Source organism: Cyrtonyx montezumae, unplaced genomic scaffold (assembly GCF_038088225.1).
Source record: "Cyrtonyx montezumae isolate F1298 unplaced genomic scaffold, pur_monq_1.0 scaffold_20, whole genome shotgun sequence".
Taxonomy (NCBI): Eukaryota; Metazoa; Chordata; class Aves; order Galliformes; family Odontophoridae; genus Cyrtonyx; species Cyrtonyx montezumae.
This window is the reverse complement of record NW_027071937.1, coordinates 5,319,538-5,339,490: the sequence shown is the minus strand read 5'-3', so window position 1 is coordinate 5,339,490 and position 19,953 is coordinate 5,319,538. Positions and strand designations below refer to the sequence as shown.

General features: G+C 45.6%; 1 protein-coding gene across 4 annotated transcripts in view; it reads left to right on the top strand.

The window, feature by feature from the left end:
• The window catches only part of EEIG1 (estrogen-induced osteoclastogenesis regulator 1), a 32,092-nt gene that overhangs the window by 9,014 nt on the left and 3,125 nt on the right, over window positions 1-19,953 (top strand). For 3 of the 4 annotated variants that reach the window (XM_065737599.1, XM_065737600.1, XM_065737598.1), the window contains 7 exons: window positions 10,319-10,439; window positions 10,756-10,785; window positions 13,830-13,946; window positions 14,432-14,478; window positions 17,488-17,642; window positions 18,738-18,845; window positions 19,610-19,799. In XM_065737599.1, the coding sequence (XP_065593671.1) occupies window positions 10,319-10,439; window positions 10,756-10,785; window positions 13,830-13,946; window positions 14,432-14,478; window positions 17,488-17,642; window positions 18,738-18,845; window positions 19,610-19,799 (768 nt within the window). The remainder of the gene's footprint in view (window positions 1-10,318; window positions 10,440-10,755; window positions 10,786-13,829; window positions 13,947-14,431; window positions 14,479-17,487; window positions 17,643-18,737; window positions 18,846-19,609; window positions 19,800-19,953) is intronic. The other variant, XM_065737601.1, reaches the window with a different exon arrangement.

Genomic DNA, 19,953 nt, shown 5'->3' with positions numbered 1-19,953 from the left:
CGACTCTGAAATGTGCTCTCTAAAATAACATAAAGCAAAAAAGACCTAAAACCACAAAGCTAAAACTGGACTTCTTGGAGATTACTGCTTCCTGGAGCTGCACGTTTGCCAAAGCGAGGCACAGCCCTTCTCTTGCCGTGCAGTGTACAAAATGTAGGAGATGAAGTCAAGCATTGTGCCCCTGTCTGGCTTTGCAATGGCAAAGTAGAACAAGGAACCCAGAGGAGAAAGTCTGTAAATGGGATGTGGCCTCAGGGTTTCGGTTTGGGATACTTACCTCCATTTTGCTTTCAGAATAAAAGTTCTTATGAAATGACTGCAGCCAGGTGTTTCACTCATGGCTGTTGGGTTAATGATCAACAGAGGCTCGCTGCCTCTGCCTGCTGCTGCTTGCAGGACGGATCAGCACAAGCCCACCATCATCAGCACTGCAGCTGGAGCCATCATCCTCAGGAAATGCAATGTGGTGTGTGAGTGCAGTGAAACCAGGGAGGCCAGAATGACCCCTGCCCAAGGGTCTAACTGTGCTGTTCTCTGGCCTGTCACTTGTGTTTCCAGTCCCTGGGGGATGATACTGCTCATCAAAATAAAAAGGTTGACAGCCAGGAGAGGAGAAAATAAAGGCTTTCCTGGAAAACAGAGTTTGCTTCACTTCCCCCCCCCCCCCTTCAAATCAGACTCTTTCAGGCTTTATCCACACTTAAGACAGAAAAGGTGAGACCAGATGTGTTATCAGGGGTTGCAGTGGATTTTTGTTTGCACCCATGTGGGCTGAGGAGAGGATTCCAACTTGGCTGTTTTTTTCACTGTACTTTTTGTTTCCCTTGCTAGTTCCCATTCTTCGTGTTACTGTGCAGGCACGTTGCTGACTGCAAGGGGGTAATCTAGGATATTTATTATTGAGCAATCTTTTTGGGTCTCTTAATGCTCCTTTGCACTGGAACAAAGCATTAGTCATAGATTTGCTGTACCAGGACAGCCTAGTTCATGTGCAGCTTCAGAGACAGGCTGCCTGCCCCTGTTAGGGGTGATTATGCAGTAACCCATCTGCAGGAAAGCTCTTTTCCCGATGTCTGTCGGGGGCCTTTTATGTTTTATTTCATACTTCAGTAACACCAGGCAATTGCATCTGCATAAATGTTAAATTCCTTTGAAGTACAGTGTTCCTCATCTTATGTCTTCAAGTAGCCTTCAGAGCTCGTTGCCACGAGGGAAATGCTGTGCTGTGGAGCAGCGTATTTCCTATTTTTTATGTTTGCTGCCTTCCTGCTTTGTTGAATACCTTACTGCCTCTGTACTAGGAGTAGCTGATCACACTGTTTGGCCACTGTTCTCTTTAAGGTTGTTTTTTGATGTAGGTTTACAGCAACGGCTTTTCCTGCGTTCTGTGCAAGCGTGACTCTTCTTTCAAAACAAAACCTGCATGTTGTCTTTCCTCCAGAAGTGATTCATACTCATCTCCAGTGGCAGCTCTCACTAGAGGAGGATCATAGATAGCATCTGAACGCAGCTGGTGGTGACAGCCACAGGGGAGGTAAATGTGCTCTGATCCTCAGAGCCCCACTCCTGGCAGCCGGGCAGCAGGAGCCTATTCTGAGTTTCCCAGTGGCCCATCCAGCACAAACTGCTGTCACAAAGTAAAGCGTTTTACCACCTTCCGCTCTCATCCAAGATGTAATTTACGTAATTACCTCTCTTTGATTAAGGCACAGCCAGTGAGGTGCTCCTTACATCACGAGGTGTCGGTCTCTCTGAGAGAACTGCTTTATTTGGAGCTGTGTTACTGAAGAGGAACAATAGCTGACCTGCCTGCTGCGTGTGTCCCTGCTTCTCCCTCCTCATGCTGGATCTGTTACTCCTCTGATCTTATCACTTCAGTGTTAAGCTTACAGAAAATCTAACTGAAAAGCAGGTGGTTATTCTCTGCCAGCTTTGTGTATTGGAACAATGCAATGCTGGATCTGACCGGCGAGAGGAAAAGGAGGGAAGGAAGAAGCTAATATCAAGAATCCCAGCCTGTCGCTGCTGGGATGGTGATGCCAGGGCTGCAGCCTTCTGTAATTTGCAGAGCTCTTCTACTGAGTGGCCTTTTTGCAGATTAACAGCAATGCTCATACTGATGGGAGGGCGTGTGAGTTCAGTGAGAATGCGTTTGCACCTTGTCCTTAAAACCAGTGACCTGGTTTGTACTGCTGAATAATGCCTTTATAAACGAACCATCATAAAACATTTGTATTCATGATGGGATGAAAAAGCTGCTGTTAACACATAAAGGGATTTCTCCTATTGGTTTTGACTAAATGCCTACCATATAGGAGTGACTCATGGAAGGACATGTCTGGGCACAGTAGGGTGTTACCTCTTGGGTAAGTGAAGGTACTTTTAGCACTGGGGTTGACTTCAGGCAGCTTATTTACTGAAGAGCTCTCCAGCGTACTTGAGCCAAATTGCAGTGATGTTACATCACACGGTATTAATGAAATTAATCTAGAAATGAACTTGGCCCCATATGCAGGTTTTAATTTACACTATAAAGACTTCCCTAGTCCAACTATCCTGGCAAACTCTCTTGGTTGAAAAAGGGCTGATATTAGCCAAAAATGTCACTTAACTATTCAGGCTTCCTCGTGTGCCACAAATCTGCCTTAGAGACAAAAAGATTCATCTCAGTACATGTCATTGCATCAGGAATCTTGCTCCTAGTCTTGTGTTGATTCTGTTCAGCATCTTCGTTTGCCAGACTTACTGTCCCAGCAGATCCCTGGAGTATTGGGTTGAGCCACGTCTTGATTTTCATCTTGGTGTGCGTATGGGTTATTTTCTTGTTTGTTTGTTTTGTAAGATAGCTTTCTTTTCTTAAAAGAGCATCATGTTTGCAAGTAGAGCATGGAGTTGTAGCTGTCTCTTATACCTTGTGCAGAAAGGATATTATCAGAGTTTTCCTTGCTGAGTCCTACATTGCTGTCGTTTTTCACTAGGAGATGGTATTTAGGCAGCAGAAGGCATGTCTGGAGTCCCTCAGAATGACAACTAACACTTAAGGGATGAAGAAAGTTTATAAATATATCAGCAGTAGATAATCAGTGAATCTTCATTTCATATCTACAGTCTGCCACAAGCAAAATGACTTTCCGGGCTGCAGTGTTACTTAATCTTGTGTTGTCTCTGAGACACAGTGAATTAATCAACCTTAGCTTTATAAGCATCTGTGCAGAGCAAACCCAGGAGTTTTTCTGAAGCTTTGGTTCCTTTCTCTGTTAGAACTGCAAGGGAAGTGACGGTTATAATTTGTCCAAAGGGCAAATGGGTGCTGGGAGAGTCAGGAAGCTTTCCTTTTTCTTTTAATCTCAGTTTGGTGCTTTTACTGCACAGTGCACTTAGTGATCCTGAGCACGCTCCCTCTGTCCACGTTCCCCTGGTGCCATAGAGCTTCCAGCTGAGGTTGCTCAGCCTCTGTAACCTCATGACTTGGTTAGGAGCAGATGAGAGCTCAGAAGCTGTTCCTTACTGGGCTGTTCCCATGCCAGCCTTACGTAAAGTACACTGTGTTGTGCAGTGGCCATAGTTGGGAAGAATCAGATCTGAAAGATGTTTGGGCTCAGAATTGGGCAGTCTTCAGAGCTTGCTGGGTGTGAGCTATGAAGCAGCTCAGACTGCTGCAGCACAGAGCAGCTCTGGGAGCAGCAATGATCACTCGTTTCAGACCAGAGCATGCATCACCTGAGCTTTGTCAGTGAGTGGTAGCTCATGGCTAAGCTGGGCAGGCCCAGGGGAACCTGCAGTGCTGACCCATTCTGGCTTGTTCTGTCACTGAAATACTTGTGAATTTGCCTACAGAAGAAAGCTTGGCAGTCCGGCGTGTGACGCTTCCTTGGCTAATCCAGCTCCAGCGTAGTCTGTCAGAACAATAGGAGTAGGAGTTGGGGTGGTGACTCAGTACATGATCAGAGCTCAGAAAAAGCAAAAGCATCTTTCAGTGTTCGATACGCACACTGTTACAGACTCGTATTTCAGTAACTGAGTCATCCATCCATTTGTTCCTTTCTTCATACTTGGTCCTTCACTTGTGATGTGTTTGCTCCTCGTGCACAACCTCTGCCCAAAGAACCTGTGTTGTGTAGATGTGGCAAGAAGACCTTGGATGTCCTGCTCCAGGTTGGTCTGTCAGTAGCACGGGTTGTAACAGAAGGGCTGTGTTGCATGGTATTTACTGTTACAGGCCCTTCCTGTCCTTGCTTCCTTATGCCCAGCTTCTCTGCATCAAGATGACAGAAAAAATACAAAGACCTCAAACCATCTTTTGCTGCTCTATAGCTGAGCCCGTTAGAATATTCCTTCTTGCCTTCTCCGTGCTCTACCCTCACTTAACGCTTCCAAAAGTCATCAGACTTGTTCTAGAGCTTAAGTCTCATAGGTTTGTTGTTCTGTGACTTTTTTCTCCATTTGGCTCAGTTTTTATTTTGTTAATGCATTTTGTTGTGCTATTCTTTAATAACTTCTATTTTTCTGCTAGCGTCTTTTTTCCATCCTCTGTGTTAGAAGGAGAGGTCTGGGTGCATGGAGTCTGGGCATAACTGAACTGCTGCCTTCCAAAGAGCTGTTAATAGGCATCCCGGAATGCTGATGCCTAGGGGATTTTCTCCTGTGATTGACTGCTTCCCCTTATCTCCAGGAGGTGTTACCATTCCTTGCCTTATACTGGTGGACCTTTATTGAGATTGATCACTGCTTTCGAGAGAGCTGTAATGTGCAGTTCAGAAGCAGTGTGTCTTCAGAAATAGGCTTCTTCTGGGAATAGGGTTAAAGCCATAAAAAGGCAATCACTTGCCTACTAGATGCCAGCTTTTTTTTATGGAGGACTTTGTATCCTGTTGTCATTTCTTGTTAATCTTGTCACGTTTACCTCCTCACCTTGGTTTTGCTCTGCCTCTTCCCTTGCCCACCTCACAAGGAGCTGTCCTTCCCTGCAGTGAAACAGCTTTGGAGTCTCTTATTCGTTTCTCAGTTGTGGTTGAAGTCTCTTCCATTATATTTTCTCTCCTGTACAATTGCTGTTTGGTTTTTTTTCTGTTTTATCCTGCATTTGTCCCTGGGACATGTGAATACTTCATTCTAAAGGTGTTGGCACTCAAGTTTGGCATTTAGAGAGCCTGTACATACCTTCCCTCTGGTATAATGAAGACCTAAATTGATTGTGGGACTGTGGGTAGGGTCCTTCCCTACTGAATTGTCTTTGCTGGGGATTCAGAAGTTAATTTTATGAGCACTTGGTGGATATGATGACCTTACTACTGAACCCTTGTCTAGAACACTTGCAGTGAAATATCCAAATGAGACTTGTTTCACATGACAAAGACTTGCTTAGTTCTCTTAGTAACATGGTCTGCATCATCTGTCTCTGAGCCATTTTTCCATCATAACTGCTCATGTCTGCTGTGCAACAACCAGCACTTGTCAGCTGGAGAATACGGGGTTGTTTGCAGTGGGGGATGCATCCAGCTATTTGGGTTGGCAGTTGTTCTGGTCAGTGATGTAAGCCCAGTCGTAACAGAGACACTTTATTGTTGAGATCTGCTTGCTGTTCTTTCTGTTCGTTTTGGTCAAAAACTCCCCAAATCCTTCCATGTAAATACATTTCCATAAAGCACTTGTACACTTCCAGGTTAAACTGTTGGACTTTGCTGTATTGCATCTCCCACTGTTTTGTTGTTGTTCCTACAAGCCTGCGTGGTGTCCCCCAAGGAATACGGCCTATTGCCTCTCCTGCATGAGATACTGTAACTGAAATCCCCCGCACTCAGCAGGCTGCTTCTGCTTCCAGCCTACATTAGTGTGCAGTGGGTGGGGAGGGCAGCAGCCCTCAGTCCTTGTGAGTACGGGAGGTTCCCACAGCAGCAGTGTTCTGTCTGCTGCTGGTGCTTCTTGTTGGCTCTTGGTTCTTTCCTTTTCCTTGCAAGGCATCTAGATGGCAAAGCCTTGGAGATGCAGGATTTTTTAATAGCATCTGTGCTGCAGTTAAGTGCTTTGTCCTAAACTTGTTATCTGGGGACATGCAGCTTTTGGATTGTAAGTCCAAACCAGCTAATGGCTAGATAAAGGCTCACTTCCTATTACATGTATTTTCACCTACCTTTATGTTATCTGTGCTTTATGGGCACTGATAAGGCCTACTGTTTGCAGCAGGGCATGCCATGTTTGTAGGATGGTGTAAATTCTGGTGTGCAGGGAGTGCAGCACTATGAATGCTGGTACAGAACAGGTTTTTCAAGTGTTTTTGCTAGCCCTTACCAAAAGAGTCTGTTCCGTTACAGCTTTGCACTAGATAACCTGGTTAAAATAATATCTGCCTTTCCCAGAGTGTAGTGCAGGATTGTTCTGGGCTTTCTGAACTAAGGGAGTGTCAGCAATGCTGCTCTAATTCAGTTCAAAAATGCTGGGGAATGATTAGGCAGCCCTAACGTATGTCCCTGCAGCTGAGAGGAGAGCCAAGGTACGTGTGGAAAGAAGTTCTGGAGGAGATGCAATCTGCTGGAATAAGTTATTTTTTCCTTTCCTCGGTGACTGTGGGAATGTCTTTACCCACGCCACCCTCTTCCCCAAAGACCACTGCTGGGGCATTGGGGCCCCTTCAAAGTTTTCTTTTCAGTTGGCTGCACTTGAAATGAATCTGAGGTTTGCCTTGGTGGCCTCTTCACAATGGCATTGTCTTTCTGTGCCTTATCAGATGGAGATGTGAGATCAGTGATGCCACACTGCTTCACGAGGTGGTGAACCAGCCAGGGGAGCAGGGCACCTCCTGCTGGGAGCAGTGTGGGGGATTAGTTTTGCCTGAAGGATCTGGCACAGGTCCACCGTCTCAAGGACTTGGGGGTGTGTGGGCTGGGCATCAGCAAGAGGAGAGCTTGTCCTAGCCCTTGTGTAAATGAGGAGGAGGGGATCTGAATAAGAAGCTCTTTGTATGTGCTTATCTACATACTGTCTTATTTAGCTTGAGGTTTTCCCACATCTGCTCCCATGTATAAAACATCAGACACACATGGCTCTGCTGAAATGTTTGATGTTAAAAAACTATTTTGTGTTCTCTTTACCTTCCCAGAAAGCCTATAGTCCTTTCATTGTGTTTTGTACTTCTGACTGTCTCATGTACTACTTCTGCTGTACAGTAAGAGTGATGCATCTGCTTTTCTAACAGTTCAGCAAGGCAAATTAATTCCCCTGTGTTTGAGACACTTCCCAGTGGGGCACAGCTCAGCTTTGAGTCTGTAAATAGAAGTTCTGATTTCTGTTGTGGTGTCTGGTGGGACAGGACTCAATGCTAGCCTGAAGTAGTGTGAGTCTTACACGTGGCCTTTTGCAGAAGCGTTTCCTCGCGTGCTTGTTTTAGCTAACTCGCTGTGGCTTTCTGTAGCAGTGCTGCTCTCTCTGTGGCACTAAAATCACAGTTGGTAAACATCTCGTCCATAAAATCTGTTCCTAGTGCTTTCTTCTGCCTGCCTCAGAGCTGCAGTACGACTGCACGAGGTCTGGGCCGGGGGAGATGTTGTAGCTTTCACCAGGTCCAGCTGTATATTCTACACTGGAATGGAACAGCATGCAATGCAGTGGGTTACAGCTGTGCATCACCGCCATGAATTTAGCACATCTGAGCCTTGGTGAAACACCACGGCCTGCTCCCTGCCTCGTGAGGGCTGTCCCTCTGCTTGGCAATGGGCTGCTATGGGCACAGGAGCATGAAGGCCCCATGGAGTTACCTTTGCAACAATGCTTGTCCCAGAAGCTGCTGCTGGCTCACGTTGGTTTGTTCTCTGCTGGTATATTTAGGTCTGGAAAAGTAATTGCGTAGCTTTGAATAAGTCTTGAGGCAGAAGAGGGCAAAGCTGAGCCTGGAGGGTGTTGTCAGCCTCCTGAGAGCTCTTCTGCAAAATGGGACAGGCAGTTGTCGTTGGTTTTTGTTTTCTGTTTTTAAATAAGATCTCTGAAAGCCCATTGAACTGACGCCTGGTACCCAGCTGCTCTCATCTATTTCTGATGCTTCAAATACAGAGTAACGTTTTGAATTGAGCCCTTTTGGTTTTGGGCTGTTAGTTTCAGGGCTTGCTTGTAGGTGCCATGTGATTATGCTGAGAGGAAACACCTCTGCGGGTGCTTTGGGCGTTGTTTTGGTTTCTGTTTGATGTTCCTAATTGTACATCAGAGAATATTCTGGAGCTGAATTCAAAATGCTCCACATCTGAGTCCACTTTCTTCCTATTTTGGTGCTCCCTAATTACCATCCTAACACTAACTTGATGGGCGGTGGATAGGCAAAGCCCATTGCTTCACTGTGCGCTGTCTTTCGGAAATGTGGAACTAATTTCTTACAGTGTGACTTGAAACAATGCTGCTCCCTTGTCTAATGATACAGCTGCGGCCCCCACCCATAAAAGCCAGTCTTAAAAGAAAAAGCGTTGCAAGTCATTGCTGAGTGTTTGCAGGCTGGGGGCTGTCTGCAGTGCTGCATGTGCTGTGCCCCCAGCTCCTTGCCCTGTGTCTCTGCCAATGGCTTGAGCTGTGCACTGTCTACAGCAGGTTTGGAAGGCCAGCAATTCTTAACAAGAAACAAAATGTTTTTTATGCTAACTGCAAGCTGGCTATGAAGGCGCTCTTTTATTACTGATCAGTACATTTTGCCACGTTTTGTGATAATTAGTGTTAGTTGGATTTAGCAGCGTCCTGCAGATGGTTCATCATAGCTGCACTGTAGTACAGGAGGGAATCACGAGTGAGGCTCGTGCATGCAGCTGAAGCTCCTGCCCACGCTGGTGAGCTGGGCGTGCAGCAGCACTGCTGAACCCATCGAGTGTGAAACTGCCTTCTGAGCTTCAGAGTGCCGGTGTCATTAGCAAAGAGAGCATTGGCCTTGCTCTCAAGAGAATAGCAGCTCCTTTTCTAAGGATGGGAGAAGGCTGGTTCTGCTGGAATGATTGGTATCTCCTGCATCCCATACAGCTTCCCTGAAGAGCATGTGTTTGCAAACATTTTTCTGTTCTGTTGAATTATTTTTTCTTTATCAGTACCTGAATTTTCTTTCCTTTTTATCATTTGAGATACCTGCTGCTATGTCAGCTTTAAGGCACCTCAGATACGAAATTTAACTCAGCTAATGTGGCTGGCTTGGTGAATAGGCAAAGCCTTTTTTGTCCTTCTGGAAGTGCTGCTTCTCCTGCCTGAGTTGGAATGAGTTGAGTGGAGCAATGAGAACCAGATCTCATCTTGAATTAATCCCAAACTCAAAGGTATTTTCAGCACTTAGACATCTAACATTTCCATCTCCAGAAAGGAGTTTTAAGTTCACTGCCTTGAAGGAGCTGCTGTCTTCTGTTTTCCCACCTTTTAATGAAAGGTGATCAGCCCTTCTCTGCATTACAGAGGATTACAGATTTTAGTTTATCAGCTGCCCCTTCTCTGGGCTCTGCTCTTGGCTCCAGCCAGCATGTTGAAGTCCTTCAGGGTATCTGGGGACTGGACAGGGCCTCACAGAAGGCTTCCCACACCTCCTTCTCAGCTTCCTTGGAGAGCTTTGCAGAAGCCCAAGCTGTACATGAAGCATTTCATTAGCTCAGAGAGCCTCTTCTTCCTCCTCATCTTCCTCTTCCTCCTGGAGCTCTGGTGCGTGCGTGATTCAGAGCCTCCCAATCGACCTGGTGACTGGAGCAGGAAAGCAAGAGCTGCGTGGGGAGGATTGCTCTGTCTGGCTGGAACTGCTCTCATTTCAGTGACATCTACAACCTTTGTGTGAAGCATGCTGCATTTGCTTGGCGTGCACCCAAGACTGTTTCCACCTGCGTTTTTGTTCTCCATCAGGCCAGATGTTTTCATGGGCTTAGTCCTGGTTTATGAAGCAGGATGGGAAAGAAAAGCTATCCGGGAGAGTGTGTGGTTTTTACTGCACAGAAGGCTGCACGAAGCAGACATGCAGGAAGAGAAGCTTACAAACCTTCGGCCCAGTTCAGTTACAGAGGTTGACTCTGTCTGGGCTGGACAATAAATGAGCTAAGCCAGCAAAGCAGGAAACGTGCAAGAGCTTGGAAGAGAGCTTAAGGCAAATGTTGGTGAGATGATTAGACTGCCCTGTAACCTAGATGGATTTGATCTGCATTGGCTGGTGAAATTGGTTGGTGCTGAGGTAACGCTTTTGTATGGAATGGTTTGAGTTACCTGGTAGAGGATCTTTGCAGACAGTGTTGCCACTCAGTAGCAACGATTCTTAATAACTGGGATTGATTTGGCTCTGTACTTTTATTTGAAAAACGTTTTATTTTTCTTTGCATTCTCATAGAGAAGAAGTCCAGGAAAACTGTGTCCGCTGGAAAAAGAAATTTACCTTTGTGTGTAAAATGAGTGCCAACCCAGCCACAGGACTCCTGGACCCCTGCATCTGCAGAGTATCAGTCCGTAAGGTAAGCACCAGTTTCTGTTTCCAGCTTGTGTTTTGGTGGTGCTTCCCAGCTGCTTTTTTTTTTTTTTTTTTTGGCAGCAAGAAGCACAGTGATGGTGGACTGTGGTGGGGAGGAAGGATTGTTTGGGTTAGGACAAACCGAATGGAGCCTCTTTCCCAGCCAGGGTACTTAACAGAGAGCAGGGTGTTAATACCCTTGAGAGACAGAAGTTTGTGAGATCCTTACAGCAAATTCCAGGGTTGAGTAATGACTTTCCCCCTGTTTCCCCAGCACATGTAATAGCTGCTCTTCCTGTTTGTTTTGTCTCCCGTTATAGGAGCTGAAGGGCGGAAAAACCTACTCCAAGGTAAGAGCAAAGAAAGGGCAAATGTAATAGAGTGGTGGCTGTCTTGTGTGCTCTTAGAGCTGCAAAGCCATTGTCAAGCAGTGGCTGAACAGTCAAAGTAGCATGGCTGCTGTGTGAAGCAGTCTGGAGAAGCAATTGTTGGTTCTTAGTTTAGGCCTGAGTTAAGTGATTTTCCAAAAAAACTTACTGGCAGGGACAGGATCCAGATTGCACTGGATGTGGATTTGGGAGGGGGGTTGGGGAGATGTTCTGTGTGTCCTCAAGCTTTAAGGAAGTTCTGAGTCAGATCTGAACTCTCTGGCTTCTGGCAATGTCTTGCTAATGAAGAAATACAGATTAAGTTCTGTTCTCCCCAGCTACAGCAGGAATGGGCACTCCATTGCGTTGTGAGCCCAGGCAGAAACCTGCAGCAGAAGTCACTGCCTTCCCAGGGCACAGGAGACACTGAGACAAGAAATAAGCATTATTTTTATGTTCTGTTACACTCCCATCCTCCTCATGTTCTTGCTCAGGCTATGGGAGAAACAATGGGCTGGATGCCACCCCCTTCTCTTTGTTCTGGAACAAGAGACAATGTTGGCTTAAAAGCAGAGTTCACACAGAGCCTGAATCCATGTCTGTTTGAAAATGAGTCACTGGTGCTAGTTTCTAATAAACAGATGTTTGGGTCACACAACTGTGTAAGAGTTTCTTCCAATCTATGTCCTTCCTGGGGCCATGGATGCAACAGGCTTTGAGAGGAGGGCTGCACTCGCACCTTAATAGTGCTGTGTCACAGAGGACAGTGTTGCTATCCATACTGTTCCTTTTTTGTGGCTGATGAGGACAATGTCTCTGGGGCCGTCAGCTTCTCTTCCACTACATTCACACAGGGGAGGTTATTCCTCCGTCCTGAGGAGCTGCCTGTCCAGGGAGTGCAGATGAGCTGAAAGAGTAGATATGCCCACCCTTACCTGCTCCCACTTCAGCAGGGGCTATGGGTGCTGGAGCTATTTGTGCTCGAGGCAGAGTTTCCATAGACTCGTGCACCTTTTGCTTTGACGTTGTTCTCACTTCAGTGTCAGGGGTTATAGAGCGGAAGCGAACAGGAAGGACTGATAAAAGTGGAAACTCTTTCCCAAGCTGGAAGAAACACCATCAGCTGGCTGGGAAACTGAGGAAGCTATTAGGAAAGGTTACTTCTGAAAACATCCTCTTGCTAAGGGATCCTTCCTCTATATACTGGGAGTCTGCTTCCTGAGAGGAGTGCCTGACCTTGGCACACAGTGTGGGTTGGTGGAGAGTTCTCCCACGCTGCTTAGGTGTCTGTCCCTGAGAGGATCTTGGCACTCTGTAATGCTTTGATGGAGGAACAGGGATCAGGGTCATGGCCACTTCTCTTCTGTGCCATGCTGTATGATGCAGCCACGCCAGAAGAACCTCCTCCGTCCTCCAGTTGTGATGCACTGCAGCTCAGTGTGTGGCTTTCTCCTCTCCATCTCTGAAAGATTAGAAAGTCACTGGTTTGGTTTTTTTTTCATTTTTTGTTTTTGTTTATTGCTGAATATTCAGCATGAAACATAACCCTTGAGAAGAAGAGAAGGAGGAAGAGATGTACAGCATGGACTGGAGAAACACATGAGTTAAGGGAATTCTTAAGAAGGGAGTGGAGTTAGTGGGTTTTTTCTTTCTTCTGGGGAAGAAAGGTTCCTATTCTATCCCACCCTTTTTCTTTTTTTCCTTTGCTGTCAGCACTTGTTCCCTTTTCAGAGGGAGATGGAGGAAGCAAAGCGGGTATCTTAATCTTGTTGCTATCATCCCTCGAATCGTACTTCTTGTGCAGGCATGTGTAGGCTGCGGCTTAAACTTTTGATTGGGAACAATGGGAGCCAGAGTTCACACAATAGTGTCTGTGGTTTGTGCTGAAACTCCCATCAGTGTCCACAGGTGGGAGTGCCACATTTCCTTAGCATGGAGCTACAGTTTGAGGCTCATGGTTCAGCTGTGTCATTCAGGTTGTCAACACCAGGACAGGAGAAGTGTACTTAATGTACAGAATAATAACTAGATCTGAGCTTTTACTTTTCCACCTTCTCTCCTTGTTCTTGTGGCAGCTGATCTGTATGCTGAAGTGACATGGACTTTCTGTGCTGAGACTGTTTGGCCAAATGTGGGTTACAGCATCTCTTCTGGTTAGGTTAGATGGGGCTCAACTGACTTCTGTTGAGTTTGAAGAAGGCTCTAACTTCTTTTGGGAAAGCACTGTATTGCTACACTAGAAGTTAGAGCAGATAAGTAAAGCTTATCGTTGTGTTTTTACTCTAGAGACATCAGTACCCTCTTTGAATTTGCCTATAATCTTTAACTTCCTGTCACCTTTCTTATTTGTTTTCTTTTTGTTAAAGAAAGTTTAGAGAGCTCACAGCTAAATCTCTTTTCTGCCTATCAAGTGTTCTACTTGCTAGTTAAATCTTAGAGGTGTTGAGGAAGCTTTGATGCAGGAATTCCTCAGCCACATCTGTAGCAGTAACACTCATGCATCGCTGCATGGCTCTTGACTTCCAGCTTGCTGTGCTGCAAGGCTCTGTTTCATATTTCAGGACAGTGTCAGCTTTCTTCTGTAACAATATCCTTTCATCTCCTGGTTCTCATGCTTCACTGCATTCTGGGATGGCCCAATACAAAGAGTACCTTATCGTGTTTGTGTATGTGTGATTCTGTTTTTTCCACATCGTTGACCTAATGCCATCCATGTCCTTGGTTATGCAACAGCTACAGGCTGGTTAACACTGTCCTGGCCAGCACCACGGTTGCTCTGTTTCCTTACTTGCACAGAGCTGATGTCCCTCTGAGTCACCTGGCTGGGTGTGGAGAATGTGTCCCTTCCCATTCTCAGATGTAGAGGGTCTTTACAGCTGCATCTCTTTGTGCACTGGCTTGTGTTTCTGCCCTAATGCACAGAAGTGCTGTTGTTCTTTAGTTTATGTATCTCTTCTATTGAGTTATTTGACTATTTTTATTTTTTTGTTCTCTCTCCTTCCCCTCCATTGTTTTCTTGATGGCAGCTGGGCTTTGCTGATCTAAATCTGGCGGAGTTTGCAGGCTCTGGATCCACTGTTCGTTGCTGCTTGCTGGAAGGATACGATACTAAGAACACACGACAGGACAACTCCATCCTAAAGGTATGGTAACTGGTGCTGCCACAGTGGAAATCCTGCTATTCATTTCCAAAAGACCACACCAGGGTAATGTGCTGGGCCTGGAAGAAGATCCTGCTATGTATGAGGACTGGGTTTTGCTTTTATGCTGGTGGTCTGACTCAGGAAGCTTGTCGTTATCAGAGTCACTCTTTGATACACTGGCATCTGTTTGGCCAAATGATAAGCCTCAATATCATTCTTTGTCATCAAAGAAAGCATGAATGAGGGGAAAAGAGAAAATGCATTGCCAGGTTGCCAGCCTGCTGTCCTGCTGAGCCACTGCAACCTGGAGATATTGATGCCAGCCCTCGGGGAGGGAGGAAATACCTTGCTAAATTATGCTGAAGCTGATCTCCTTTTGAGAGGACGTAGGTCTTGCTAATATTTATACCTAACCCATGGGCTCCACCTGAAGCAGGAAGCTGTCAGCAGTATGGCTGATGATGTGCTTTGTTCCCTCTCTCCAGGTCACGATTGGAATGTCCCTGCTCTCAGGGGACCCCTGCTTCAAAACGTGAGTTTGAGTACTACTCTGGTTCTGGGGAGACCAGAACACCACATGCTTTTCTAGTTTTCTGTTGGAAACTGAAATTGCTAGGGAGAGGAACGAGGTGTCCTTGAAGTTAGGAAATACAGGGGAGAGCTTGAAGGCAGTGATCTAGATTGCTGAATCAGCAAGAATAGCACAACCTGACTGTATTCTTGGTTGATTGGTTCTCTGCTCTGCTTTCCCAGCTATAAAAAGCAAGAATCTGCTATTGGATAGGGGAATCCTGGATTTCAAAGCCAGTGATAACATCTATGAGTGGTGGGAGATGGGGTGACCTGCAAAAGCTTCTTGGGGGGGGGGGGGTTCACTGCTGCTCTGTGAGGTGATGTGAGGGTAAAGAGTTTTTTAAATTTCCCTTTTAAACTCAAACTGAATTTCTGGATTCCTTGCACTGGACATCACCTTGTTTTGTGTTGTTATTTTTTTCCCAGGGAAAGATACAGGCTTGGTTGCATGTAGTATTTTCTTAATGCTGGTTAAGTTTTGGAAACCAGTGAGTTTTAACAAACTTTGTGTCGTGCATGAGGGACAGAGTTTCTCATAGCTCTGGGGGTGGCTTCAGTGACCTATGAGAAGGGAAAGGTCAGTGAAGAAAACAGTCTTGGAAATGAATGTATTTTAGCACATTCCATGCAAGATAAAGATGTTGGGTAGAAACAGCAACAAAAATACTGCAAAGCTGAAACATCTTAATCCCCTGTTCTTCTTCAGGGGGGAAGAAGTAGTTTGTAATTTGTACTGATTAGTAGAGAAGCTGTCACCATGTCTTGTTTGTTTGTTTGTTTTTAAATCCATTGCCATGAGAAAGAATAAATACAGCGGAGCTGTGATGCAGTTCAGTTGTTCTAACAATTGTTGGGGCATCAGTTATCAAATATATACCAGTAATGTGTGCCTTCATATTGCACTGTAAGGTTACGAGGCTCTGCAGTCCAGGCCAGCCTGCAGTAGTGAGGTGTGTTGCCATACACACAGGACTGCTGTGTGCTGATTTGATTGTTTTGTTTTGACTCCAGCAGTGTGAGAGATGAAGGCTTTACCTTAAGGTCATCTCTTGTAGCAGTAATATTATAGGCTGTGTGGTCTAATTTTAGGAGCTAGCTTGAAGCGCGTACGTTAGCTTGCTTTGTTATGAGGTGCCATGTACCTCTTGGTGTCATTTTTATTTTGTGAATACCTTTTCACAGTGTAGCAGAGACACTTTTGAACCATAAATGCAGTACCATCTGATTCTGGGGAAAAAAAAAACCAAAAAACATTGTTTGGGGAGGAAAATTTGAGCATCTTAAACCCTTTTTAATAGTGACAGATGTTTTAAGTCCAGGTTACCAGGATTAGTTTCAGTGATAAATTGAAATAATGTCTGACAATAACATTTGACCAAAATACCTGCTGCTTTTTTAGCATGGAAGCAAACCTCTGCTGCTTTGCCTGAAAATTATACAGAATGGAATATAAATATCTATTTAATGGAAGCAGGGTCAGTCAAAGTCAAACCTCCTTATTTTCTTAAAGGATTTTTGCAGTCATCCCATTTCTTTTCTTTATATGGTGATGATGAGCAAATGCCTAAAAATGGAAGCTTTGCATGTAGAATAGAACTTGATCAGGAGTGCTTTTGAGAAATGACACTCATTAGAGGATTAGGCAAGAATTAAACTGTGCTGGGAAATCACTCCCGAATGTGCTCACTGAGCACTTGCTTTCTGCAGCAAAGACAGCTTCTCCTGGGTGTCGTTCAGAGGGGAGCACGGGCAGGCTGCCTGCCTGACATGGCAGCTGCTGCAGGAACAGCTTGCTTGATTAAGGCAGTAAGGGCCTTGTTAACCTGTGAAACAGAGTCCCTGAAGTACCTGTCTGCTTGTAAATCACTGATAGTGCAATTAGGGAGGAGGCTTTTTGGTGGTTATTGTTTGTTTTCTGTTTTAGTATTTTTTGTTAGTTTGTTTTCCCATGGGGAAGGCATGCTGTGGCTTTCCTGAAACCTCTATAGCTCTCTGGCTATAATGTCTTTGGTATTTTCTCCCAAAACATTGGAAAGATACCTTCATGTAGCATCTACCCTCACTGGCCTCAGAGTTCCGAGTGAGACAAATAAAAAGTTTTTCTTTCTCACTCCTCACTTCAAAAGTATAATATAATCCATCAGTTGCAGTTCAGACTTCAGGCTGTAAGAAAGTTAGGGCTCCAACAGGAGTATTAACCTTGCCGTGCTGCACATGCCATGGCTTCTACCCAGAAACACTTCTGGAGGAAGGGAGGGGGCTGCAGGCACTTGCAGTTCTATCCTGGAGCCAGCATTTACAAAGGGATGTTGGGAGCACACAGAATAACCAGAAAAATAATTTTGACAGCTGTAAAAATACTTTAGTCTCACTGAAAATAAATTTAATCATCAAATAAAAAATGGAAAGGTTATTTAAGCATTGTAAAAGTGCTCTCGTAGGGGGATGGGAGGATTGAGAACTTCTTTCTGACCTGAGCCAGAAAAATATAACAGAAGGGTGCTGGAATTTTAGGGCTGGACAAAAGCAAACTGGTTCCTGTTTGTGAGGCTGACTGGCTGCTGGAACACATGCTGGGGGAAAAGGGCAGCTCTGGATAGTTTCCTGGAGGATAGTGAGGTTGTCCTGTATAAATGATTGAGTGCTCCCTTTTTGCCTTAATTTACATCAGAAACTTGCTTTTCCTTGTAATCAGCAGTTTGTAAAATGCTGCATCTGCAGTCCAGATGCATTTTGAGGTGGGGAAGACCTAAATATTGTATATAGCAAGGGGGTGGTGTGTAGGAGAGGGGAGGGAGTGGCGAACATTTTACTGTGCTGCTGGTCAGAGAGGCTGCCAGCTTCCCTCCTTCCTTGTGAGAGTGGGGGCAGGCTGGGGGGGATCCTCTTGGCTAATTGAGAGTTCCCAGTGGTGGGGCAATCCCCAGTCCCTGCCTCATGGTTTGTAACACTTCTCTTCTGATTACAGGCCACCTTCCACCGCCAAATCCATCACCATACCAGGGCAGGACTCTACCCTGCAGCTTACCTGCAAGGGTGAGGGAACCACAAGCAGCAACAGCAGTTCAGCCACAATTGGTTCTCTGCGTCAGACCAAGCCAAGAGCAACCATTCTCAGCTCAGGTAGGAATGCCATCCTGAAGGAATGCAGTGCTTATTTCTGCATGGATGCTCTCTCTCCTTTTTCCCAGCAATTGCAAGCAGAGAAACTCTTTAATGTTTCATCATTTCTGAAACCCATTTTCAATGCTCTCAACTCATTTAAGAAAATTGAGAAAAACCAGAATTCTGGGTAAGTGGGGCTGAAGAGAAGCAGCATGAATCTTTGCCACATGCGTCCCTCTGTTAGTGGAGATAAAGCAATTTGTTCTTTTTCCTGAGGATTTAATAATTAATGTATTGCGTTCATCTCTGCCTTCCATTGTGTTCAATGACACTTAACCATTGTTCTCCACTCAGCTATTCTTCTAGAAAGGCTTTGAAGGTTTTAGAGGTTGGTTTGAGATCTGATGGCCTTGATCCAGCTGCTGATGCAGAGTTCTTCTGTATGAGCCCATTTTCAAGGACACTGTGTTTTCCCATTGCCCTTTTTCTTCCCGGTGCACTCTAAATGTGCAGGCAGACACTGCACCAAAATAGCGCTCCAGTCACATAACCTCAGGGACAGCACAGTGTTCAAGGGCTCTTCTTAAAAAGCTTGCCAACATGTTACATCTGCAGGCTTTCAGATAAACTTGTTGCAAGAGAGGCAAGCTGGGGCAAGGGCCGAGAAGTAGAGCTATCCTGAAGTTACTGTATCAAGCTCAGATATTATTTAAAATGTGTGGGCTCCCAAATAATAGCAGGAGCAATAAAAGAGCCTTAACAGGAGCAGCACCCAAGCAGAAATTGTAATACTTTATTGATGGTGGCCATTTTATGCTTTCATCCTGTTAGCTGTCTGTAGTTATAAGTATTAACCTCCAAACACTGTCCTTCCAGATTCTTCAAGGCCAAGGTTAATTCAGGCACTGGGTGCTAGAATTAATTATTAACTTGACAGAGGAGATCGTTGTTGTCATCCCAGGTTCCAAGGTGCTTGTAAACTCTTTGCTAGTCTGTACAAGCTTCTACCAGTGGACTTTCACTTTCCTTAATCTAGTGTCCCAGGATCAGCATCTAGGCTAAGGCAGCAGGCAGAGTACTGATGTGGTGTAACTGGAGAGCCTCGTTTCTCAGCAGGTGTTCCAGAGGAACCGGATCAGAATCTGTCCAGCCCAGAGGAAGTCTTCCACTCAGGGCACTCACGGAACTCCAGCTATGCCAGCCAGCAGTCCAAGATCTCTGGTAACTATTGATCCACATGGTTGTGCCATCGCTGGCCCCATCCTTTTATTTGCTGCAGCAAGCTCTTGTGAGAGTCACTTACAGCCTTATCTCTTATCTAGTTCTGTAATATCAGAGCTTCCTGTTTAGTTTCTACAGATGAGTACTACAAGAAGAACATTGAGGCCCTGGAGCGTGTTCAGAGAAGGGCAACAAAACTGGTGAGGGGTCTGGAGCACAAGTCTTATGAGGAGCGGCTGAGGGAGCTGGGATTGTTTAGTCTGGAGAAGAGGAGGCTCAGAGGAGACCTTATTGCATTCTACCACTTCCTGAAGGGGGGTTGTGGTGAGGAGGGGGTGGGCCTCTTCTCCCTGATAAATAACGACAGGACGAGAGGGAATGGCCACAAGTTGCGCCGGGGAAGATTTAGATTAGACCTCAGGAAGCATTTCTTTTCTGAAAGAGTGGTCAGGCACTGGAATGGCCTGCCTAGGGAGGTGGTTGAGGCACCATCCCTAGCGCTGTTCAAGAAGCGTTTAGATGAGGTGCTAAAGGATTTAATTTAGTAGTTGGGTAGAGATAGTGATAGGAGGATGGTTGGACTAGATGATCTTATAGGTCCTTTCCAACCTTATGAACTTATGAACTTATGAACTATGAACTTATGAGTTCATAGATGTATGTATAGACCTCAGTATATGAGAGCAGAATCTACCCTGCATGTTAACTCTGCTCCCAGGAAACAGGGAAGATGTGGTTTGTAATGATGCTGTATTTATTTGCAGGTTACAGCACGGAGCACTCTCGTTCCTCTAGTATGTCTGACTTGACCCATCGCCGGAATACCTCCACCAGCAGCAGCGCATCCGGAGGGCTGAGCATGACGGTGGAATGCCCTGAGGGCGAGCGGGACCACAAACTAGAGAAGCCACCTCGCCCCCCCAGACCAGCTCTTCTGCTGGACAGACCCTCCCGGTAGGTTACTGTGGTGCAGAGCCCCTTCTCTGTGAAGCTGAGATGGAATCTTTTTGGGCTTTGGGCAGCAGTAGGTTGGAATTAGCTGCTGGGAGCAGGACTGTTCCTCATAGAAACAAGAGTATTGAAGAGTCCATTATTAAAGGCTGATTTT